At 40.1% G+C, this 25,295-nt stretch overlaps 4 protein-coding genes across 4 annotated transcripts; all 4 read left to right on the forward strand.

The window, feature by feature from the left end:
- Positions 1 to 3,213: 3,213 nt before the first annotated feature.
- Positions 3,214 to 6,516, forward strand: LOC148734509 (uncharacterized). The gene is made up of 2 exons (XM_088755644.1): positions 3,214 to 3,750; positions 6,229 to 6,516. The coding sequence occupies exons 1-2, from the start codon at positions 3,672 to 3,674 to the stop codon at positions 6,504 to 6,506; spliced, it is 357 nt and encodes a 118-aa protein (XP_088611770.1). The 5' UTR covers positions 3,214 to 3,671; the 3' UTR covers positions 6,507 to 6,516.
- An 824-nt stretch (positions 6,517 to 7,340) lies between these two features.
- Positions 7,341 to 12,122, forward strand: LOC111321081 (contactin-associated protein-like 2). Its single transcript, XM_088752783.1, is given in 4 exon segments — positions 7,341 to 7,409; positions 9,736 to 9,868; positions 10,031 to 10,402; positions 11,003 to 12,122. Coding segments are annotated over 4 exon segments (1,272 nt in total). The 3' UTR covers positions 11,701 to 12,122.
- A 748-nt stretch (positions 12,123 to 12,870) lies between these two features.
- Positions 12,871 to 17,560, forward strand: LOC148734510 (uncharacterized). Its single transcript, XM_088755651.1, has 3 exons — positions 12,871 to 13,302; positions 13,932 to 14,579; positions 15,084 to 17,560. Exons 1-3 carry the CDS (start codon positions 12,999 to 13,001, stop codon positions 16,223 to 16,225), a joined length of 2,094 nt encoding a protein of 697 aa, XP_088611777.1. The 5' UTR covers positions 12,871 to 12,998; the 3' UTR covers positions 16,226 to 17,560.
- A 1,260-nt stretch (positions 17,561 to 18,820) lies between these two features.
- On the forward strand, positions 18,821 to 24,284 carry LOC148734511 (uncharacterized). Its single transcript, XM_088755614.1, has 3 exons — positions 18,821 to 19,842; positions 20,369 to 21,025; positions 21,712 to 24,284. The coding sequence occupies exons 1-3, from the start codon at positions 19,572 to 19,574 to the stop codon at positions 22,857 to 22,859; spliced, it is 2,076 nt and encodes a 691-aa protein (XP_088611740.1). The 5' UTR covers positions 18,821 to 19,571; the 3' UTR covers positions 22,860 to 24,284.
- The last annotated feature ends 1,011 nt before the right edge of the window (positions 24,285 to 25,295 follow it).

Consider the following 25,295-nt stretch of genomic DNA (forward strand, 5'->3'; position numbering starts at 1 on the left):
CAAAGTTGAAATGGTAAATTGGCCACCGTAATGATTACAAAAGCTGACGTTTCGAGCGTTAGCCCTTCGTCGGAGCGAAGGGCTCCGAAGGGCTTCCTCCGACGAAGGGCTAACGCTCGAAACGTCAGCTTTTGTAATCATTACGGTGGCCAATTTACCATTTCAACTTTGTTGATATATCCAAATTATTTCGTTACTCCCACCGACGCAGCCCCAAACAGTTTCTTTCGAAACTATCAGCCTTGGTTCGAAAAGGTTCGGGTGAAAATTAGTATTCTCTACCATTGTGTTTGGTTTGGCTCTTTTCAACCACCCTGAAATTACCCTGCCTACAGTCTCAGGTAAGGTCTCCGCAAACCTTTCTTTGCCAAGAGTGATTGCTATTAGTGGTAAGTGTTCTGTAAGATGCAATACAAAAGCTTGTTTTGAATTTTCTAGACCCATGATAGCAGCCATGACATGTATTCGGCTTCGTAATACCCTTTTGCAGGATTCAGACAGAAAAAAGGGGGCGCATGCCTTGTCATTTTTCTCACATTCTCCATTCTTCGATTGGAAAATGGTTTAATGAAACACCCATATAAGCATAAATTTCGAATTCGTAATCATCATTACAATTTTATTTCCTAGAAGAATCTGAACGAGAGCCCAGTTGCTTTCGTACAACGATCATGGTGTTAAATGTAAAATTTGGTTTAGCCTACACTGAAATGCAAGCATCTTCACTTTAAGATTGTTGTTGTGGAGTACTTCTGATAACGAATTGCTCCATCGCGGCTCTCGCGCATTTGCGGAAAATACAGTTTGATCCACCCACTTTTGAGTGCAGTCTCTTTGATTTGCATATCATTTTTTTCTAATGTTGTATCTTAAAGCATGCTGAGAAGACTCGCCGAGTCCACAAGAAAATCATGGAACAGATGAAACTTAGCTAGCAAGCAGCTTTTCTTTTTATAAGCCCCATAATGGAGACTCATAAATATTGCTGAGACAGGAAATCGCGTGTCTCAATCCAGACAGAGAAGATAGATACTGGTTACTTTAACGTCACATCGAATTTATTGCAATATGATTCATTCTCTACCAGATTATGTTTATCCTCAGATATTTCCATTTCATTTTACCTTTCTCAATGATTATTCCCGGGAATTAGCTTTTGACTAGCGGGGGATAAATTTCAGAGCTCATTATGCCCAAAATACCTCGTTTGTAAAATTTTGCCCATAGATAATTTTTCATGTTTTTTTCTGAGGAAGTTTAACACCGCAAGCCGGCAAGCTAAACATGTCACAGTCCTATCAAGGCTGGAGCTGCAACGGTGGATGTTTGCCCTCGACAGACTGTCACTTGCCTCGCTGCACGGGAGTCCAATTTCCTGTCGCATTTAGAGGCTCAGGACAGGTGATATTGCCAGTTTTCGATCAATAGCAGATTCATTTTATGCTGGCAAACATGTATGTTAGCCTTGTCAGTGAATCTTCTGCATCTTGAAAGGAATTATTCGAAGAATTAAAATTTGTGCAGTTTTAGATTCCTCCATAAATAAGAATATTGAAATGCGTGGTGACTCAGTGATACCTGGGGTGTGGTTTCACCCCTTTCTGTTCCCCTCCCTCTTCTTCCTTTGTCTCTCTCTGTCCATATGATCTCCCAGGACAGTAACAGGTAAATAAGTGGATTAATCAGAAAGAGAAAAATATAAAGATAAGCTTAGGTAGTTTTTACGTACGTCTCAACTACGTAACTTGAATCTTGCGAATATTAATTTGGGTGATTAATCAACCGTTCTGGTAATAACTTTCTAGGTACACGTTCACGTGTCGTTAAGCCATTGTGAGCAGTTTTCACGTGTTCATTTCCCTGCCGCCATGTGGGTTCAATCCGTTACTACACGTGGCTTTTAGGTGTGTGCGCGTGAATCAGGTATTGGATTAAATGGAACTGGAATCATTAACTGGTTGGCTTTCCAGAATCATCCAAAAATAATACATGGTAGTGTGATTTTCAATGGAAAATGGACAACAGAAACAAAGTACGACAAAGTATCATTCTCACAGGTCAGTTGGTTACCCTACATAGACCGAGGTCGGGATTTAGCGCTAAATTTTTTTACCAAAACGATTCACCAACCATAACTTGGGACGACATTGAAATATGTGTAGATGATAGAATGTTAAGATGAGTGAAGCTCAAACTAATTGATAGACACTTTGAACAAATTGACAGAGCTTTGGAGGAAAACCATCTGTGTTCGTACCAGCCAAGTATACTCGTGCCACTAAACCAGATGACTCAATTTATGTTTGGTTGAAGAATGTGGATTCTGGACGTTTTAAGATGTGCATCCGGGAATTTCTGCCATTTGACGGGAAACATCACGATACAATTGTGGTTAGTAAATATGTTTGTAGTGTCACTAATAACTGATACAGTTATCGCTGACTACTTCTGTCCTAACCTGTTTAACCCTGTAGATGATATAATCAAGAATTAGTATTTTGTCGAAGAATTGTGCATTCCTGAAGCTGTTTTTGTTCTGATAATTTTTGCAGGATTGGTTGGCTTTCCTTGGCAATGGTTCAGAATTCAACTTCACTAAAGCAGGAGTAGCGTTCTTCCGTGACTATGGCAAGCCGACCGAGAAAGATAACTACGGCTTAATTCTGCTGAAGTAAATGCGTTTTTCATGTACTTTATCTTATTTAAACGTTTTGGTGTGCAGTATCGCTTGAGTATTTTTACGAGTTGTGCCGTATTCTGAGGAGCCCCCAGGGCAAATCTGAACGCGAACAATACAATACAAGCAATGAATACAAAACCCTAAGCAATACTACACACCAAAACGTGTAATAAGTCATTTAGTATTCAACTGTTTTTTTTTTCTGCCATGTGTTTTTGCTCATTCTGCAAGAGGCGGTTAAGCAAAGCGGACAAAGAAGCGTAGCGCGCGCATCTGACCGGTTAAACTGGGTTAAGTGTTTTACAGTACAAAATAACCAACTGTATAATATCGCAGGATATTTGTACTCTATTCGCGCGTTGTTTGTACTCTACTTTAGGTAATATTTATTGTTATTCCGGTTTTATTCGTTATTTAAAATATGTGTTACTTCCATATCCTCAAGCTGCGCTGAATAAAATATCTTCCTATTTTCTCTTTAACTATAATTCATTTGATTAAGTCCTTTTACCAAAAACATTTCTTCACTTTTGACAGCAAGTACAGTTCAACATCACCTTCTACGAGTCACCCGTGGTTCTTGTTTCTGTGCATCATGTTTATAATCTTCAACAGAGCTCGAAGAACCTTGTTCTACCAGAAAACAACATAATCACGTCCTGGTTGGAGATAGGATGTCTTTTACAATCAATATTCAAAAGAGTCGTGTTTTTTTCGTTTTTTTTTTTGCAAGCATCAATGATGACGTAGCATTGCGTTTTGATTGGCCATCTGAGATGGCAGTATAAACCTGTCTCAGTGGATTTACAACGTTAAGCCAAGATGGTTGAATACTGGCCCTATTTTATTATTTTTTTTGTTTGTTTGTTTCTTTTATCGCATTTTCAAAGCTCTGTGTGTGCGATGATGTGAGTACGGCTGGAAAACGCCGTACCGAGGTTTGCTATGTTCCAACATTTGATTTCACTTTCAGGAAGTTACTCTGACATCCATGAGAATTTGCGACAAAGACTTGAGTGGGACGGGAAGTAAACACGACCCTCTTTCTGTCAGTTATGTTGTAATTGGAGGTAGGTGTCATGAAAATATTCTAATTATACAAATAAAACTCTAATCAGGTTTCACTATGGAGATCACCTTAAAGTGCTACTGAAACGTAATTTTCATATCCGAGATTTTTGCAACATAATAGAGTTTGAACGTTATTTGCAAACGCTGTGTACTTTTTTTGGGCCAACGCATAGCGGAAAGTACATTTTTAACCATTCGAAGTTGACCGGCTGAGATCAAAATTGGCGGCCATCTTGGCGCGGCCAAAACAGCCCTGTGACGTCACTGGTTGTGTACTCCTGTAAAAGAAGGGTAAAAAGCATGGAGTGTGGCTTGCATGTTGGGAGGCCGATAAAGAGGATTTCGGGAAAAATGCCATCCTCGTCTTATTCATCGGCGGCCACATCGGCATCTTGGCTATCTGCGAGAGGTTCGCCCGGATAGGGAGCAAAATTCCCGACTGATACCGAGAACGAATCTCTACCAGTCTATTTAGTTAATCGGAAACTGAGGAGATCCACAAGATTAGGATCGAAACCGTGGTCTTGCTTGACCATCTACAGAAAATGTGGAAAGACATTATAACGGTAGATGGGCTACTAAACGCCCCGAGCCAAAGCAATGGCATTCAGAGAATGAAGAAAACATGGAAGCCTCATACGACACCGCCACTGAAGATGATCTACTCGGCAAGTCTGAGGATAACGAACAAATCCCGGTTCTGTCCTCGTGTACCGGTTCACAAGAGCCGATACAAAAGACCTAACAATACACAACAGCTAACCAATGACTCCTAAACAAAGAAAGAACAATGGTAATTCCCTTGTGAACCGGTACACCAGGACAGAACCCAAATCCCTCTGTACCAAATGCCTCGCAGAACATGCCCAGAATCCCTACAATATAGGGCGAGGGCTAAAATAAGAGCAGACGAGGATTTCAAAAATGAGATAAAGCAAATCCTTAACAACGCGGAGCAAGAAACACTAAAGGCGATCATGTGCTTCTATGAACGTGAAATCGGTCGTTTTAATACCGAAATAAAGAAAAAAAAACCAACCAAAACGCCTGGAACACTGAACACTAAGAACTGTAGTACGATCGAATCAGCGCGCGTGACGCAAGCTGAAAGCAATCAAGACAACTTAACGATCGAGACAGTCAAAAAAATAGCTGTACATCTACTAAGGCGAACGATTCGAAAAAGACGCAATCCCTGATGTGCGTACTCAGTGCCACACATAAAGCAAATTCTCATAAAAAACTGGCATTTAATAGAAACACAACCACTACTGAGCGAACTATACAAAAATCCGCCGCTCGTATCTTACAAAAGAGGGCGGTCGCTCAAAGACATACTCGTGAGGGCTAAAATTTGAATAGGCTACTCTAAACACACGCTTGGGAGTCGTGTAAGCCTGTCAACCCCATTTTACGCCACCATCTTCGTCTTCGCTACTGGAGACAACTTCGCTTCGTTCAGAAGAAGATTCACTTGACAAAACTTCAATATCTGCCATCTCCTTCGCCCACGAATACAAACAAACAGTGAGTGAAATAAACCACGCTATCGGAGTGAACACAACCAGTGACGTCATCAATCCATTTCGCTCGGTACCAGGGCCCGGACATGGTTTTGTGTAAAATTTTTGATTTGAACGGTTAAAAAAGATATCTTTCGCTTCTTTTTGGCCAAAGCAATTTATCTCATGATGATCAGCATATTCAAAACTACAGGTTAGAACAAATATTTCAGATACGAAAATTTCGTTTCAGTAGCACTTTAAAGAGAAGTTAACGTTGAAGGGTTAGTTGTGGGTGAAAGAATGGTTAACTTTCTCAGCTGGTCGGCCATCTTCTCTTTAAATGTTCTCACCACATTCTGATGCTACCTGTGATCTATCCCTGAACCAAGTCACGGAAACATGGAACATATTTGTATAGGTAATCACATGATTTCGAGTGCAATTTGGAGTAAATAAGCAGGAGTAAATCTTTTCAAAGACTGACAAAATTACATGAGCCCGTAGGGCGAGTGCAATTTGTGGTCTTTGAAAAAATTTACAAGTGCTTATTTATTCCAAATTGCACGAGAAAATCATGTGATTATGTATTAATAATATACATGAAAAAATACGAGGTAGCTTCTCATAACTACGCAGAAAAAAAGCGCGCGCATCACGTGCAAAAATAATTTATTCAAACCCTGCAAGTGACATTGACCTTGACATTGACCTTGACCAATCATTCTGACCAATCAGAATGTCTGGTTTGTTTCTTCCTTTGCACTGAATTAACCCTCTTCTGCACTGAATTAATTCTCTTCTGCAATGAATTAACTGAAAACTGCATTCATCTTAACCAATCAGAACTGAGAAATTTTTTCATCTATATTATTAGAACCAAAAAAATGCTGACGTCATATATGCGTCTGACTTCTGAAAGTTCACAAGCAAAATGCGTGCACACCGGTAAAATTTATTGATTGCTCCTCGCAGACCTCAATCCATGCCTTGGGGTTCACTGTCCATCATTTGGAGTCTGTAAGACTTACAGTGCACATGAAGCTCACTGTGAGTGTTTCAAAGACTGCCCGTCATATCAGGATCCAGTGTGCACTGCAAATGGAACTACATATGACAACAAGTGCTGGCATGAATTGAACTACTGCGAGGGACTGGATAATAATCTCGTGTATCCCCCGGGAAGCTGCGAGGGTAAGAGAGAAGGTTACACAAATAATTCATCAGATAAGAGGAGACTGATTGGGTTATAAAGCTTGTTGAAATTATTTATAATGGGTCTACTATGATATTTCAGTGTAACGGCTTGAAGTGAAAACGAGTTTACTCTAAAAGGTCACTGCATGTTGCCCTAAAGCCTTTTCTCTGATTTTGCTGCTCTTTTCACTAATACGTTCAATGAACCTCTAAGTTCTTAAGTTATGGTGGGTTTTCTTTTGTAGTTTTATTATCAACAAATCAAACTTGGCAACAAAATAAATGTTTATTTCTTCAAAACAGGTTTTCCCGCCGAAAGTGGTCGTATAAAACTCCTTCGAGTTCCCAAGTGGTCTGACTCAAGCTGTGAGACGGTCATTTTTCCGCCATTCTGCCATGGGAAGACACACAGGGCATGCACTGTAAGTATCCCGGAAAGCTTTGTACAATTCCTTATAATTTGATCATAAGGAATTGTATGGAGCTTTTTCAGCGTTAATCGTGGCGCAGCGGGTGTTGTCATGTATGATCCTTGCGAGGATCATAGGTGACGACACCTGCTGCGCCTCGACTAATGCTAAAAAAGCTCCATACAATTTCTTATAATTTTATTATAAGGAGTTGTATGGAGCTCTCAGAGATACTTACAGTGCAAGCCCTGTGTGTCTTCTCAGGTTTATCCTGACAAAATCGTTCACGTACAAATAACTGTCAATCATATGAACTTAAACGATTCCAAAACCGTCCATGATGCCATCACTTCTTGGAGTGAAAACGTCAACACACAAAATTTCACTGCATGCGCAATGCAATCTGGAAGAAAGAGGAAGAACTTCAATCCATTTGCGACTGTTAACTGGTTAGCATACCAGAGAGCACCGCCTCACGGAATGACGGGACAGATAACGATGCAGGGATGCTGGTGTGGAACAAACTGCGGAGATCTGAACTTTCCAAAGGTAGGATGCCGGGACCCCAAACCTCTCGTCAAGTCTGCCTTGCAATTTCCGTCGAGCTGTAATTTCTATGTGCGTTGTCTACGATAAGTCTAGCTCAGAGAAACCAAAATTCAAGATGTGAAGAAAAAAGTCAAGACAAAACGAAAATAGTAAGGAATAGACAAGATTGACGCAGACTGCAAATTACACACTTCTAAAGAATTTGGGCAAAAATATTTACGCGCATAGACCTAGACAAAGCTCCTTTAAAATGTTACACTATAAAACCAAACGCATTTTTTAAAAGCTACTAAGAACTGACAATTGTACTGAAGTATCACGCATACCCTTAATTTTGAAATGTTTTTTTTTTTCTTTTGGATGCATGTTATCAATTATGCGACCTGCAGGACAAGTTTAAGGGGGTTCCCGTGGTCCCTTGCGACAGCAGAACATCTAAGAACCGGGAAGGGATATGACGCCGCGCTGTTATGGACCGAGGATGTAACCAAAAGCTCTGCAAAAATTTGTCTCCGAGAATCTCAGAACTTTGATGGCAAACATGAAGACATAATTGTAGTATGTGTTGATTTTTAAAGAAATGTTAGTATATATGTTGTAGTTCAATTTTGTCCTTGGTTCAAATTTTATTTTCCTTTGTTTAAAACTCATTATCAACATTAACATGTCCGAGAACAAAGGAAAATAAAATTTGAACCAAGGACAAAATTGAACTACAACATATATAGCTATTCTGAATTATGATGAGTTAGATAAGTGACACAAGGAAACACCCTTAAAAAAGTCAGGGTGCTAATTCAGGAATAGAACCTATAAGATACAGAAGAATGTATCAGATGCTGATTGTAGTTACGATTTGTTACACTTTACATGCGATTGGCTGAGAAGGTGGTGCCTATTCTCTAGACCAGTCAGAAACCTTATTGAAGCAAAACCAATCTTTGACACGGAATTGACAATTGACTTCCTTCGGATTTGTCTCACTTCCAATCAAAGAGCCAACAAATGTAACCTAATCAGCGCTTTTGCGTAGCTCTGTTTGTTCCCTACGTTTAATACTTGGGTCGTAAAATCGAGCCAACCTTTAAATAACCAATAAGCTTTCATTACCGCTGAACACACTTTCAAAGTTAACAAAATAATTCTCATGAAAATTTTGATAAATCATTCGAATTTCATGACAGAACTGGCTGGTGTTTTCCAAACGATCGAAACCATTCTTCGCTGAACATGGCTCTGTCACGTTTTCAAACACTTAACTACCAACTGATGAAAATAACAACGCTTACTACAAGGTAGGGGGATAGCTGATCAGAACTTAGTAAATATTTTTGACTCAACGAGGAATAGCTGGCGATAAAATCAGTTGTAATTAGTGACAGTGGTGAAGTTATAAATTATTTGTTAACTGTTTTGGTTGTTGCCATAGAGCAAGATTATCTGCTTTACTTTTATCATTGTTTGGCTTTTAAAATTGTTCACAAGTGCGTGGCAACACATCGTTACTTGTATGGCGGTGAAAACAAAAAAAACATCATTTCCGGGACTTTTTATGATGTTAAGCTCATGATTATATCCAAAGCAGCATCCCATTGGGATTGCAGCGATACTTTCAGTCGCATCATGCAGAAACTCCAAAATTACAGATCAACAGCTTCGATGATATGAGTTTTTTGGATTTCCTTGCGCATGCAGTTTTTACATTTCCCTCTAAGTTACAACGCAACACCAGCAGTGCTTATATCAGCTAATCACAGCGCAACAGCTCATGGAAATTCGGTACCAGTCCACAATGGAATCACGACATTGATTGAGGTAACAAGTTTCCTTAAGTTTAAAAATTATGTATGCCAAAGTTTTTGAACATTGCAGGAGTTTTTGACGATGAATCTCCATGAACAACCACCAAACAACCACCAAACAACCACCAAACAATAAAATTTATTTGTTTTAGCAATTAAAATGCATATTAGAATACTAATGACAAAACATGGGTCGATGTTCAGACATTCTTTGTCGCCGCTCGTTTGGTAGACTAGTCTTCTCCTACCCCACTGAAAAAAATTGGGGTTTAAGGTGGATTCTGTTCGTTTTCAGGGAACGAAATCAGATAATTTCAGATCGTTCACTATTGCTGAAAATTGATATCTCTCAAAATGGCTATTATATTAGCGACATAATTTTCTTTTCTGATAAGACTTGCACTGACAGGAAATTTGTAGAGTGTACTCGTGATGTGGGCCGTGTTTGTTCTTACAGCACCTCTACCGTTCACCAATTAACATTGCTGCGTAAATCTCACAGCTGAACAAGTACAAATATTCAGCCTGTCTTTCTCAGTATCATTCAGTTCACTTCACCTTTTCAGGACACGAACACACCTGGATTCAGAGTCTGTGTAAAGAAATTGTACGAGACAAGATACGACCCCGTGTCAGTGAGCTATGTGGTCGTTACAGGTCAGTAGTACCACCTTAGTCTTGAGTGTCCATATTGTGTAATGTAGAAGGTGTCTCCTAACAAATTACTAGTTATCGTTTGTTATTAATGAATTCTTTAAGTTAAACATCGTATTCAAGTTGTACTAATCGATCGCATACTGTGGTGTAAAATTTCGGCAGATATCTGTGATCCTGGCTGGAGTTACTTCAATGGCTACTGTTACTTTACAAGTGAAACCTGTTCAAACTGGACCACAGCACTGAATAAATGTCGACAGGAAAATGCTGTTCTTATTGATATAAGTAACAATGAAGAAAATGTTTACACACAACATCGTCACAATGGAGAAAAAACGTGACTGGGCTTAAACGACAAACCAGTGGAGGGAAACTTCACTTGGGCCGATCGAGAAGGAAACTTTACAGCTTGGGCCAAAAATCAGCCAAATACCTTTAATGAAGAGGATTGTGTACACGATCTTGGTGTGAAACACAACTATGAATGGAACGACGTTCAATGCGGTGATTGCCATCAGTTTACTTGTGAGAAAGGTAAAGAGACAGAAGGGTTTCGTTAAAGTAAAAATCAGGAATTCTTTTTCTCGAGCAAGTGTAATGATTAATGCTTTTCCATAATCAATCGTCGCACCCTACAGTTAGAAATAAACATTTTAATCATAAAGCTGATACAAAGATCTTCCTTTTGAGTCATAAGCTAGGATTTACTATGGCAGGTGTCATTGAAAGAAGTGCTAGACAATGGGGACAATCTTAACTATGATCCTGTAATCATTTGTTGCAACTTTACTTTTCTATGTTAATTTTATTTAAATAGTGTGAAATAACCAAGGAACCAATGAACCAACCTGTTGATTTACATTTAATTAGAGCTTATGTTTTCGGGTACTTTATTTGTTTATTTGTTTATTTAGCTACGCCTAGTTAGAATAAAATTTGTGAAAAAAAAAATTATTAGGCAGGGAGACCACTACAGCCTAACCAACCAGGAAACAAAAGGGAAGTCCAAATTGTTAGAAGCAGCAGGCTGGCGGGTATAGGAGAGACCTATGCCCGCCAACTTGACCTTTACCTCGATTAACGGCTAAAAGAAAGCTTTCTTCCTGCCTTACATTTTTAATTTCTTCTTTTAAGATCTGGATGAGTGTGAAAAAAATACCAACGATTGCCATCATTTGGCAGCCTGTACAAATGAACTAGGTGCGTATTCCTGCAAGTGTAACCATGGTTACTTTGGAGATGGATTTGAATGCTCTCTCAAGTCTTGTTCCGATATCAGACACCAGACTAGCGTAAGTGGCAGTTACTTTATTGATCCAGATGGCGCTGGAGGACTGGCACCATTTACAGTTTATTGTGACATGAGTGACAAGTATGGAGTTGGCGTGACATTGATTAGTCACGGTAGTGAAAGCAGGGCATTGGTGACTGGTTATGGCCCTCCGGGGAGTTACTCACGTGACATTCATTACACTGGAGCGAGTCTGTCTCAGCTGGCGAGTCTCACCAGAGTCTCCCCACACTGTGAGCAGTATATTAAGTATGAGTGTAACAACGCAGTCATATTTGGCGGTATCGGATACTCTTGGTGGGTTTCACGTAATTCTGTAAGGATGCATTACTGGGGCGGAGCAGCATCAGGTAGTGATAAATGCGCATGCGAGATGACCAATTCCTGTCCACGTTTAAACACAGCTTGTAACTGTGATGCAAGTGACAACGTTTGGCGTGAAGACAGCGGTTTGCTCACCGATAAGGTACATCATCCTGTCAAACAGCTCAGGTTTGGACATACAAGTCGTGGAAGTGATTACTACACATTGGGGAAATAAAAATGTCATGCAATTTCTAAGTGAATAAGATCGAATACTTCCAAATCTTTTACGTGTGAAAGGTGGCTTAAATTAGAAATGAAAGGTAAACGCCATAAGTTGGTAGCCATAGACAACTGTATCAACTCTATGATTAGCCCTCATTAGAACGGTGCAGCCACTAATTTTTCCCATTGGCAATAAATTACACTTTCGAGAAAGGACAAAACCTGGATCTAACTGATCCATGAAGTAAATATTTTAGCTGTGGCGGAATTCGATATCCTAACTTTCGTTGCCACTTGGAAAACTCCGAGCTCATGGCGTTTTTAATTAGCTTTATGCGACACAAGACTTTAATCACGAGCCTTTCTCAGTTACTGACTATATCTTTGTCTAAGGTGCAGATACGCTCAGAATAAAGCATCCCCATTGTCTCTGAATACGTTTTTTGCAGAGTAGCAATCATGATAATGGTGAAGGAGGTAAAAGCGTAAAGAACAAAGCACAGGTTTTTTTTTTTTTGCATCGGGTCTGTTAACCAAAATCACGTCGGGCGAAAGTTTGGCCTCTCAGGCAGACCCGCTAAATATTCCCGCCATTTAACAACCTTGTCTTTATTTCTCTTGCTTGTAACAAAAGCTTCTAGGAATCTAATCCGGATATTGTTTTTTGCTACGTGCTGAGCAGGAAACTTTAAGACTTCTCGATTCGAAGAGGATACGTTTGACCTCATTTAAAATAACAGTAAACTTCCCGTTGTACTCAAACACAAACTTTCTGTACTAAATAACATGACACCAGGAAATGTTCGTTTTAGGCACTGGAGAGAGAGAAATTAAAATCTCGAGCTCTTCATTTCTTTGAAGATAGTTATGACGTCGATTAAGATGTTTACAAAGTACTTGTTTAACCCAAACATGAACTTTCTTCAAACAATAAAATTACCATCTTTCTGCGTATTGTAGCAACAGGAAATTGTTATCATTATGCGTGAAACAGAGACTGATTAGGTTAAACCTCTTAGAAGATTGAGTTGACCTCATTTAAATTTAAGACTAAAGTTCCCGTTTCACTCAATTACGAAGTTTCAGCCAGCGATAAACATATCAGCTTTCTATTTACGTGCATCTGTTCATGTTTCTATTAGTTTTAGCTCCAAAGGAGGTCAAAATAAGCGACCTTGTTCCCTCAGAGGTGAAGTTGAAAACATATCAATTGATCATCGGCCTGACTCGCATGACAGCTGAACTTAACTTAAGCCAAGCAGAACTGTCGTAAGGAAATTATCGAGTGAAGCGAAAAATGTCCCGCTAATTATGTCTCATATCAAGAGTAATTTTGGGAACACTGTGAAGATGAAAAAAACAGAAAAAGAACAGAAGCTGACGAACAGAAAACAAACATTGAACCGCTTGTGTTCCGGGTCAAGCCTCTTGTTCTCTGTTTTCTGTTGTGTCGCGTTAATTCATCAGGAGCTCAGAATACAAGAAAACCATCAACTGATTTTAAACTCAGCAAAGTCAATTTCAAAGATGGAGACAGAAATCCTTCGAAAAGTACAGCCGAGTAACAGAGGATGGAACAGTATGGAACCCGAGGAAACAATGCGGGCGACGAAAGGTAACTTTTGTTGTGTTATGTGTTGAGCCGGATACGACTTGTTGAAACTACGGCAGATTTTAAAATGAAAACCTCATGGACATCCCGCAGGTCTTTCTATTTTCAAGAGCTTTATTTATTAGGATGATGAAATAAGTAGCTAAAATTCAAGATAAAAAACAGTTCAGCTTTAAGCCAAAAAAGACCTCAAAAGGTCATGATAGTTGATGAGAGTCTCAACTATTACGCGGTTTTGAACACGATCTATCAGCCGAGGATGTACCATCATTAACTATCATCACCATTTGAATGGGAGTTTGCTGACTCGTCTTCATAGAATGCGAAATGTCTTGTTTTCCTATAATTTTCCTTTAATTGATACTTCGGCATATATACAATTTGCTTTGTTTCAACTATTCAACTCGGGACCGACCCTTTCCTTGAAATAGTGAAAGGATCAGCTAGATTCGACGGAAAACAACCTCGAGTTCAATACAGCCATAGAATTTATTAATACAAGACATAGGAATTCGTCTTGGATACCGCAGTGATCCTTTTTGTAACTCTACATTTTATATCATTCTGAGATGGTCAAAGGTTGGTGATGAACGTAATGCCACTTTATTCATGTGAAAGACTTTATTTTTCAGGTGGAGGGGAAAACCCAAAGCGACAAAAACGCACCGCTCTGAATGTTATAATACAGAATTCAACATCCTCTGAATTACAAAGGCTAATCAAAAAAGAACTTAGTCTTCTGCAAAACCAACTTTGTGCGAAGGACAACACGCAGTGTCGCCCAGGACCAAAAGGTAACAGGGGTCGACGAGGTAGAGCGGGAACACGAGGAAAACCGGGTCCCCCTGGAAAACCAGGCCGAGAAGGACGTCCTGGTAATCACGGGCTAATAGGACCTCAGGGACCGAAAGGTATTAAAGGGGATATCGGATTAGCGGGGCAAACCGGTCCCAGAGGGCCAGAAGGCCATCCAGGTGTGAAAGGTGCCAATGGCGAGCCGGGTCAGTCCCTATCGGCTCCATTCCTGCTCCAGCGTCCTGTTGAAATGACGGTTAATGAAAGTCAAACAGCTATTTTCAAATGTATGGCAGATGGCAGTCCAAAGCCAAAAGTCACGTGGTCTAAGTTGGATTCATCACTTCCTGTTGGACGTCACGTACTAGGATCCAATGGCCAGCTGATTGTTAGGGACGTTAGACCCGATGACCAGGGAGTTTACTCTTGTAGAGCTGAAAGTATTTTGGGACAAGTGAACGCCTCGGCGAAGTTGTCTGTCCATTGTAAGTCAGTTTCTTTCTTATGCAAATAGAGGACGATGGTGTTTGCACATTGATGATTATGCCAAAGCTATTTGGCAGATTTGACGAAATTTCGTCAGACTGTGGGAATGTATATGGATTTGTCGATTTTGGCGAAATTTCGTTAGAATCGTTACTTTCGCCAAATTCGTCAACTTTTTGGGGCCAGGTCATATCTATTCATTGGCATAATTTCGTCAACAACTTTGGCGAAATTTCGTAAGAATCGCCACTTTGACAAACTTTCCACAAATTGACAAATTTCGTCAAACCCGTCAAAATCATGGACAAAAGTTCGTCAAATCTGCCATTTTCGTTACAGCTTGCATTTGTAGACATCTTACGCATAGGGTAACTGAAGTATTTTGATTTTGCAACAATAAAATATTTACAGTTCTTCCTTCTTTTCTTCTTGTCTATGATGATTCAGGAGACAACCTTCATTGTCTTAACAACTCATACTTCTTTCTCTTGCAATGATTACAGTCGCTCCTACGATTATTTTGGCATCTAACGAAGTGTTAGCTGAGGGAGATCAAAATGTTTCTATCGCCTGCAGTGCTACTGGTCAGCCTCAGCCTAATATCACGTGGTCTAAGGCGTTTGGAATCTTGCCAATGGATAGAGCCGAAGTGATTGATGGAACGCTAAATATTTATAACGTAACAAAAAATGACAGAGGAACATACATCTGTAGAGCGGAGAACATTCTCGGATCAGCAGCAGACACGTTTCACTTTACGGTATTTTCTCGTCTGCGGTTTAAAGCTAGGCCCCCCAAAGAAATGACTCCTAGGGCTGGCTCAACTGTTCATCTGCCGTGTGTGGTCGAGAGCGACTTGAAAACTACAATCAGTTGGACGAAGCAGGGCGAGTCTTCTTTACCTACACGGTCAAATGTCCTACAGAATGAGACGCTGGTAATAAAAAACGTTAGAAAATTACACGAAGGTTCTTACACCTGTAGAGCAAGTAATGTTCTGACAGTAATAGAAACCAAAGTGAAAATTAACAATCCAATAAACGTGTCTTCTTGTTCTATGATACAAAAATACGTCAGCACTACAAGTGGAAATTACGTCATTGATACCGATGGCGAAGGTCCTCTAGCACCATTTACAGCATACTGTGACATGAGTGACAAGAATAGAGTTGGCGTGACAGTCATCAGTCACGACAGTGAAAGCAGAACGCACATAAAAGGATACGAGTCCGCAGGAAGTTACTCACGTGATATCCATTACACAGAAGCCAGTCTTTCTCAGCTGGCGAGTCTCACCAGAGTCTCCTCACACTGCGAACAGTTTATCAGCTACGAGTGCCGTTATTCACTGTTCTTTAGAGGAAGTGTTGGATGGTGGGTGTCACGGGACTCGATGAAGATGACATACTGGGGAGGAGCGTCACCCGGCAGTGGTAAGTGCGCGTGCGGAATGACCAACTCATGTCCACACCCTGCTCATCCGTGTAACTGTGACAAGGAAGATGGTGTACTGCGTGAGGACAGCGGTCTCCTCACTGACAAGTCACACCTTCCAGTTAAACAACTGAGGTTTGGTGATACAGGTGATCCTAACGAGGAAGGATATCATACGCTGGGAAAACTGAAGTGTTATGGCATACTGTAGTGCTAGTCTCAAAATATCTCATATCGACAGATACTACGTAAAAACAGATGATCTAAACATTCTTCAGCGTTTAACTAAAATTTTATCCAAGATGAAAGAGTATAGCTGCTCGAAGACTGGAGCGCAGTAAGAGAAAGTGACTCTTATCATAAACGGCAATAAAACATTGCAATACAGTAGTTTGACTGCTGTTGATGACTCCCTTGTCTAATGAAGTAATTCTAAAATAATCTTGCTGTTGACGTCTTAGTGGATTCAAATGCCATGAGTGCGTAGAAAACTTCTTTGAATCCCGAATGCTTTATAGCGGTTCAACTGATCGCTGCTGAGCTGTAATTGTCAAGTGGATGACTTCACTAATGCGCCGGTCAGTTGAAGCTTCAACATTCTCCAGAGGACTATCGTCTGTGCCCGAGGAGTGGGGAATACAAACCTTTCCTGGGTGGGGTGGGGAAAACTTTCCAGCGGAACAAGCGTATTGTATTTGTTTTAAACGCCTGGTAAAGGTAAAGAGTTCTCTTTACGAACGGATGGCTAAAAAAAACAAAAAAATATTGGTCCATAAAGTCTAGATTTTAAATCTCGGATAGTCGAGTTGTTAATCAATGGGTATAGAAAGTGTAGGTCGCAGATCTTGCCCTTTACAAAAAATATTCATCTATCAAATCCGGCAATTGAGTAGAGCATTCAAACACAGTTTTGAGAGAATTTGAGAGAACTTGAGAGAACTTCTCCAAAGTTCAAATACCTGAGGGCTTATCCGGTAGAAATTTCAACACCTCTAAAAGGCTTTCGTAGTGATTTCTCAGACACCATGGCATGATGGGATTAACCATTCGCACGGATATAAACAACTTATTGACAACCGGATATTAACGGAAAGACGAGCTTGTTTGAGTAAAAATAAGTGGTACTGCACAAGAGGATTACTAAGGATTACTTCACTACTTTAACCATGCCATTTAATGATCAAGAGTCAAGGAACAATGAGAAAAAAAGGTCTTTCATTGGGTAATTAACGCTTGTCGATAATATGTAATGTAACGTGAATGGATTTTTGAGAAATTTTGAGCATCTGTTTTAAATATTTGGTGCATCTTATGGAAAGCCCTAAAGTGATGGGTGCCACAGAGTATCTTTTTAAGTGTTAACTACAGGACGACCCGTACTCAGGGGCTAATTCTCTTAAACGGATACAATCAGTAAATATAAATCCTTAGGTTATTTTACTCGTGTTCTTGCTTTACTGCGGGAAGAGAGAGGGTTTTTATTTTGTAGTTATAGACTTTGAAGAAGACATGTGCGCAGAATGAATGAATACATTTTTTCTTCGCATCTGTTCGGTAAAACAGAACAAAAAAAAAATCCTGCACATATTAGAGAATAAAATTGAATGAAACAAATGAGTCTACAGGTCAAGGCACTGTGAAAAGTTCCTTATACTTTCACACTTACACCGAAAGAAAAATCAGAACTTGTAGATGACCTTGACCAGTCAAATACTAGAAAAAGTTTGAGTTTAGTTATGAGCAGTTTCAAGGGTCCTCATTATGAGTCATTCCTGCTAATAGATTGGGGTGTAGCTCACGGTAAATGATCAGTTGTAGGAAGAAATCGCAAAGCAAAGAATTCTGAGGTCATGGCAAACTACCCGAGAGTGCTTTTATCAACTACCAAGATTTGCGACAAATAGTCTCAGCTTGTCTCTTCGGAACTGTCACATGTCATTGACTTTATCAACAGTCATTTAACCTTCAGCGAAAAGAGAAGCTAGATTATATTTAATGAAAATAGAATTTCACGGATTGCGAAAACCAGGATGTAGCAGATCCGTGAGCTGTACAGGAGGTCAACACTTTTCCTTACGTTGCCACTCAGACACTTCCGGGCTTATGGCGTAATTAAGCAGCTTTATGCGACACATTAGTGTATCACGAGCCTTATTTTATTAAATAATAACTGAATAAATCCTTGCCTAAGGTGCAGATACACTAAACAAAAAAATTAACAAACCTTGTGAGGTCGTCTTGATTTCTTTCGCTTGTAACAAATAAAGTGTTCAGGACAGAAAGTAAAGCAAACGAACAGAAATTTAAAGAATTAAAGCATCCAGCGAAAAAATTTTTTTTTGTCGCATGCGGAACAGAGAACTTTAAACACATTTGGTTCTTTAAAAAATGGCTGAAAATAACTCCCACCTAATTTAACAAAATTGTAAACTTCCCGTCGTACTTAAACACGAACTTTCTGCAAGCGAAGGACCTATTATCTTTCCGCGCTAAAGATTTCCACACCAGGAAATTGTTCTAGGATGATACATTTGACCTCATCTAAGATAGCACTGAATAAACTTCCCGTTGGTTATACTCGATCACAAACTTTCTGCGAGCGATAAACATGTTGGGGGGTTTTTACCACTCGCTTAGCTTTTAACGAGAAGTACTGAGACTCTGGACTCTTCTCTGTTTTATTCTCTCCTACTACAACGCTTCAGATCTTTTTTTCTTCTACTACTAAGCGAGGAGTCAGCCCACGTATTAAATACAAACATCACAGACATGTTTGGGTTAGCTGACCGTGAGAGTTTCTTTAGTTGATCCGTTTATTTTGCAAAAAGGGGGAAACTGGTTGGCTCTCACCGAAGTACTTGTCGAGCGCCAAGGAACCAATTGAACATTGACAGCTGCGCACAGGAATTGCGCATACAAACAGGAACTTCAGTGTGGGTAGAACTCAAGGTCAGCTTTACTAACGCAAACACGAACACCTGTGAAACTGTCTAATTGTCTAAATGTCTAACACGGTAACAAGGAAATCCGGGAGCTGAGCCAAAAAAATATAAATCTACCAAAACAACACGCAGGCGCAAAAGGCAAGGTTTAAAAAAAACAAAAGGCTTAACTAGAAAAGTCTCAAAACAACAACTTCCAATTCACCTCACAACAAACATTTCATGTCTCTCTGAGCGAAAGTATATTGCATCAGGGAAATGTTGCTGTTAAGCGTAGAAGAGAGAACTTAAATTCTCTTCTGTTCTGAGGAGATTGTCCTGAGGCTTGAATTTATTTCAGATAATACTGACTACACTGTCCGTCTCACTCGAACACGAACTTTTTTGCAAGCTGAAGACGTCGTAATTCGTCGACGCACAAGATATTACAGCACTAAAGGAAGTCAATAGAAGCGACCTTGTTTCCACACTGTTTATTTTGTAAACGTATAAATATCGTCCAGGTCAACTTCCTACCACGGTTTAACACTGCCTGAGCCCAAGAGAACTGTCTGCAGGAAACTGATCAAGTTTAGTTCTGTTTGATTCCCGAACAATTTTGTGAACGTTGTAAAGATGACTGAAACAGAAAAAAAAGGCAAGCAGAGGAACAAAAGACGAACACTAGATCGCCTGTACTCCGGGTCAGTCTTCCTACTGTCTCTTTTGTGTTTTATCGCGCTAATTCACCACGAACTCAGAATACAAGAAAATCATAGCCTGATATTAGACTCGACAGAGTTCTTTAAGAAGATGGAGACAGAAATCCTTCGAAAAGTTCAGCAAAACGATCTAGGATGGCGCAATAAGGATAAAGGACCGGGAAGTACATCTCGAACGACTCAAGGTAATTTGGTATTCTTTTGTTTCATTACTTCAGTGATGATACATGTTTTGATTACCCAACTTATCCCAACTAATCTATAGTACCAAGTTTATTACAAAGTGCGACAGCTTTTTAATTAAAAAGTGCGACTATTGTTAGCACAAAGTGGGACGGGTGTTGTAAAGTGCGACCAAGAGATTAGAAACCACCTATCATCTCTTGACAGAACGGCTGTTAAAGCTGATGGAGTGTATCTACGTGTACAAAGAAAGCACTGCGCGGCTTCGCAATGTTTCAAAAATGTTAATTTCGAAAGCTCGATTCTTTGGCATATAACCATTATTGTTGTTATTATGGTTATTATTGTTCTCACCAGTATTTGATTTTGCCGGTGAGTTCTGTGTTTTGCAAATTAAGGTAAACTTAGGTATTGAGACTACTTATTGGTAGACTTGGATAAAATGATCTTGACCTATTATCAGGCGTTCTTTTGTTTTGGTATTAGGCCAGGCCGACATCTAAACTTTTGAGTCTCCCATTTTTTCAGATGGTAGGGAAACTAACCCAAAGCGACAAAAACGCTCCTCGCCTGGTAATTCACAACAAAATTCAAATATAACATCTTCCGATGTACAGATGCTAGTCAAACAAGAACTACGAATGCTCCAAAAACAAGTCTGTGCTAAAGATTACACACTTTGTCGCCCAGGACCCAAAGGAAGCCAAGGGAGGCGGGGTAGACAGGGAACCCGTGGGAAACGGGGATCCCCAGGGAAACCTGGGCCATATGGACCCCCTGGCAAACATGGACCAGTAGGCGCGAAAGGAGCGAAAGGAATCAAGGGGGACATCGGGAAAACGGGAGACCTCGGACCCAAGGGACCGTCAGGCCCGCAGGGTGTGAAAGGTACCAAAGGTGAGCAGGGCCAGTCCCTCTTATTGCCCTCCCTCCTGGAGCGTCCTGTAGGAAAGACAGTCAATGAAACTCAGACAGCCATGTTGAAATGTGCAGCGGATGGTAACCCAGAGCCATCAGTCACGTGGTACAAGATGAATTCGTCCCTTCCAGCCGGACGTCACGTGGTAGAGTCCAGTGGTTCTCTAATTGTGAAGGACGTGAAAGCTGAGGACGATGGAGTATACACCTGCAAAGCGCAAAGTCTGCTTGGACAAGTGAACGCCTCGGCTAAATTAACTGTACAGTGTAAGCTTTACTGGCTTCTTAATTCGCAATGAAGGGCAAGGGGAAATCAGTGCACTTAAATGACAATTTTCATGTTTGTGGAGGGATTCAACCTAGACATGCTCCATTTCAATCTTACTTGTTCGAGAAAGCACTTAGTTTAGCTTAGCCTTTTTCTTTGCCTTCTCGACATACTGAATGTATTTCAGCAATTTTTTTTTAACCCAAGATTTTTCACATCGGCGACAGAAATGTTTTGATAGAGAGCCTTTCGTTTTTCTCTCTCTTCTTTACAAATGGAATCTTTACCCAATCGTCTCGCGTTATTTTCCTTCGTAATTTTTTCCAGTTCTTTTCTTACGTGAAGATATAAATATATACTCAGTGAGATGACACGCTTGGCTTCGTCACTAAAACTGGGTTTAGAAAGTCTGTATGTAACATAGATTTCAAAGGAATTACCTTGACCATCCGTTTTTTGTTTAATAGACCACTTTCATAAATGGCTGCCGGATTAATATTCTTTTGCTTAAATTTAAATTAGCCCTTCTGGCCTCGCTAGAGATAATGTATTCTTTTGAATTTTGTGCTGGAGAACGAGGCCAGAAGGGCTAATTTAAACTTAAACAAAAGAATATTAATCCGGCAGCCATTTATGAAAGTGGTCTATGACAGATTTTTTCCACCTTTTTTATTTTTTTCCTCAGTTGCTCCCAAAATCATCGCGATCCAAAAAAAATCGGCAATAGCTGAAGAAGGAACGAACGTCACCATCCAATGCACTGTTATTGGTCAGCCGCGTCCAATTTTCAAGTGGTCCAAGTCAGTGGGTAGTTTGCCTAAAGACAGAGTTACGTTCAAGAATGGAACACTGAAAATTTCTAATTTGACGAGACAAGACGGTGGAACATATATCTGTAAAGTAGCGAACATTCTTGGATCAGCAACAGACACCGCTCAACTCACAGTATTTTCTCCTCTAAGGTTCAAAGTCCGTCCTCCACCAGAACTAACTCCTGCTATTCGTTCAAGTGTTCGTCTACCTTGTATGGCCGAGAGCGACCTGAGACCTTTTATCACTTGGACAAAGGATGGCAAGTCTTCGCTTGATGTGGACTCCAATGTTTTGCAAAATGGAACACTGGTAATAAACAACATCAAGAAATTACACGTAGGATGGTACACCTGTAGAGCAGCTAATGCTCTGACGGCAATAGAAACCAAAGTCAAAATTAACAATCCGCTGAACATCACTTCTTGTTCTGCTATAAGAAAATACATCAGCAATACAAGTGGAAATTATGTCATTGATACCGATGGCGAGGGTCCTTTAGCACCATTTACAGTATATTGTGACATGAGTGACAAGAATGGAGTTGGCGTGACAGTCATTAGTCACGACAGTGAAAGCAGAACACACGTGAATGGATATGAGGCCCATGGTAGTTACTCACGAGATATTCATTACACAGGAGCGAGTCTGTCCCAGCTGGCGAGTCTCACCAGAGTCTCCTCACACTGTGAACAGTTTATCAAGTACGAGTGTCATGGTGCACTACTATTAAAGGAAAGACATTCGTGGTGGGTGTCACGTGATTCTAGAAACACGACTTACTGGGGTGGAGCATCTCCTAATAGTGGCAAGTGCGCATGCGGAATGACCAACTCCTGTGCAGACCCCAGTGTTGGCTGTAACTGCGATATGAATGACGATGTATGGCGTGAAGACAGCGGTCTCCTCACTGAAAAGAAAGATCTTCCAGTGAAACAGTTGAGGTTTGGTGATACTGGTCTTGCCAGCCTTGAGGAAGGTTATCACACCCTGGGAAAACTGAAATGTTATGGCACAGCATAAACTTTCCTTTCTCTACAAGAAATTTATTGTTATCTATGTGCATATTGTAATCTATGTGTACCGCTACATCTGGACGCAGCATTGACACGCCTATTCATCCGTTTATCCCTTACAGCAGCCTTGACTATTGCAATAGCCCATTCAGATGGTTCAGCGAAGTGCGGCCATCCATTTTCCAAACTGCAAGGTATCATGAATGCATGTGCTCGCCAGGTTTATTGAGTGCCGAAATCAGGTCACATCACACCTTGCTTCGCGAATTGCACAAGCTATCTGTTTGCCAACGCATAGAATTTAAGATAATGATCATTATATTTAAGATATTGCATGTCATGGTGCATGAGTTTATATTACCGCCGTTCAGGAATAATGACGACGCCATCATTTCTCTGGTATGCTATCGGCATTCCCAAAGGTGATAACAAGAATACTTTGGGAGGAAGATCATTTAATAGTGCTGCCTCTAAGCTTTGGAATCTTCCTCCGCGTTCAATTCGACTTAGCTTGAATATATTAAAAAAAAAAAGAGACTTGCAACGTTTCTTTTTAAAAAGGTATTCAACGAGTTAGTCCGTTTTTATGTTTTAACATGCATTGTTCGTAGAACATTTTTTTCAAATATTTGGAATTGTAATTTTCAAGCCTTTCGTTCCGTGTTATTTCGATAGGACTTTGTAAAGTGTAATTAAATATGCGTTTAGAGCTAGCAAATAGAGCAATTTTTAAACAATGGAAGGTCGGTTTTCTAGAAAAACATTTCGTTATGAACTTCGATTCGATAATCCTAATCAAAACTAAGGAAGTGAGGTATACAAACAAAAGAAATCAAGGGAATTGAACTGAACTTCAATTAACTATGCCCGTACCATTTTATATCAGCGTACTTGTACATAGGCGAGGTAAAATTGTTTGTGTAAAAAAAACTCTTAAGAGTCAAACCCAGTGCGCTATGAAGTGACGATCCTTGACTGACGTCTCACTAGATGTTGAAATGTCACTTTACAAAAAGACATCAGGACTGCTGTGTATCTCTCTATATCATTGAAAAGCACATAAAGCAAATGCGATGAAGCACATAGGTTATTAGACAGATCATCGGTTATTTCCATCTTAGTCGACGGAATGGTGGCTCGATCCTCTAGATAGTCTGAAATGGACTCAAATTATTACAGTGCTAATCGAACCGTGATGAAGCTGTTATAGCGCAAATTCCAATGGATATAATTCATATGCAATACCTGATGTTCCCAATGGAGTTATCACAGTGGCCAATATTTTCACCGCCAGCCGTAAAAGCCATCACCCAATTGAGATCCTTAGCCAGTCGTAGTAGTTTATTGTATTCTCCAGTAAGAGGTAATAGGTTTTAGTTAAGTTAATGAGACTGTCAAAGTGATTTGTTCGAGGTGGACATAAATATTTCCATTTAAGTGCCGGCCGGCTCAACATCCTTCTTCACAGAGAGACCTTGTTGAATGTAAATGCGCTGAAACGTATTTCCTATTTAAATTCACGACTCATACACAAGAGTGGGTGTGCAGCTCGAACTAGGAGCCCGAGTATTTAATGCCGTCCGACAAAGTTACACAGAATACTAAACAACTAGTCATCGCCTCTCGGGCTAACACGTTTTTGTGCGGTGAAAACCCAAAAAACCCAATGGGAAAAATGGAAACGTATTACCCATCCAAATGCAGGCGCACCAACCTCTGGGGGTTAGAGATAAAACAGCTTCATTACACGGAAGATAAAATTTAACGTTCCAGAAAAGTTCGAGAGCTGAGATGAATACATTACAAATGTCAAACCTTAACTACGCTTTACAACAAAAGACTCGATTAACGCCATAGCGGCCCACGTGCTAACATACCAATACCAATACCATACTTCTTGAACAAAAGCTCATCTTTCAAACCGGCTGTCTAAATCCCACGGGTATGAACGAACGCTTTTCATTCCACTATATTATTCGTGTTTTTCTCGTTGCTATGTTCCCACCAATCACGTAGCTCCTTTTTCTGCCTTTAAAAGCACACACAACCCACAATTCCTCTCTTCGCTCCGACGAAGGGCAAACGCTCGAAACGTCGGCTTTTATAATCGTAATGGTGGCCAATTTATCAGTTCAACTTTGTTAATATATGGAAAATATTTACATTCTTTGTCACTGCCACTTACAGTTTAGTTCTGCCGAATAGTAAATACATTTTTACTCACTTAAGACTGTTCGTAAAATCGCCAAATCCTTAAATAAAAATTTAAAAACATGTGATGAGATTAGACATATCTGCATGTTCAGTGAGCCTTTCCTAAGGTCATTGACGGTAGAAACTTAAACACTAAATCCTTTTCTTTTAAACTTTGTAGAGAAATTGGAACACGTGACCGAAAACTCCCGACTAGATTTGGGAAGTATCCGTTACTAGTAACAACAAA

Source organism: Stylophora pistillata, chromosome 3 (genome assembly GCF_964205215.1).
Source record: "Stylophora pistillata chromosome 3, jaStyPist1.2, whole genome shotgun sequence".
NCBI lineage: Eukaryota > Metazoa > Cnidaria > Anthozoa > Scleractinia > Pocilloporidae > Stylophora > Stylophora pistillata.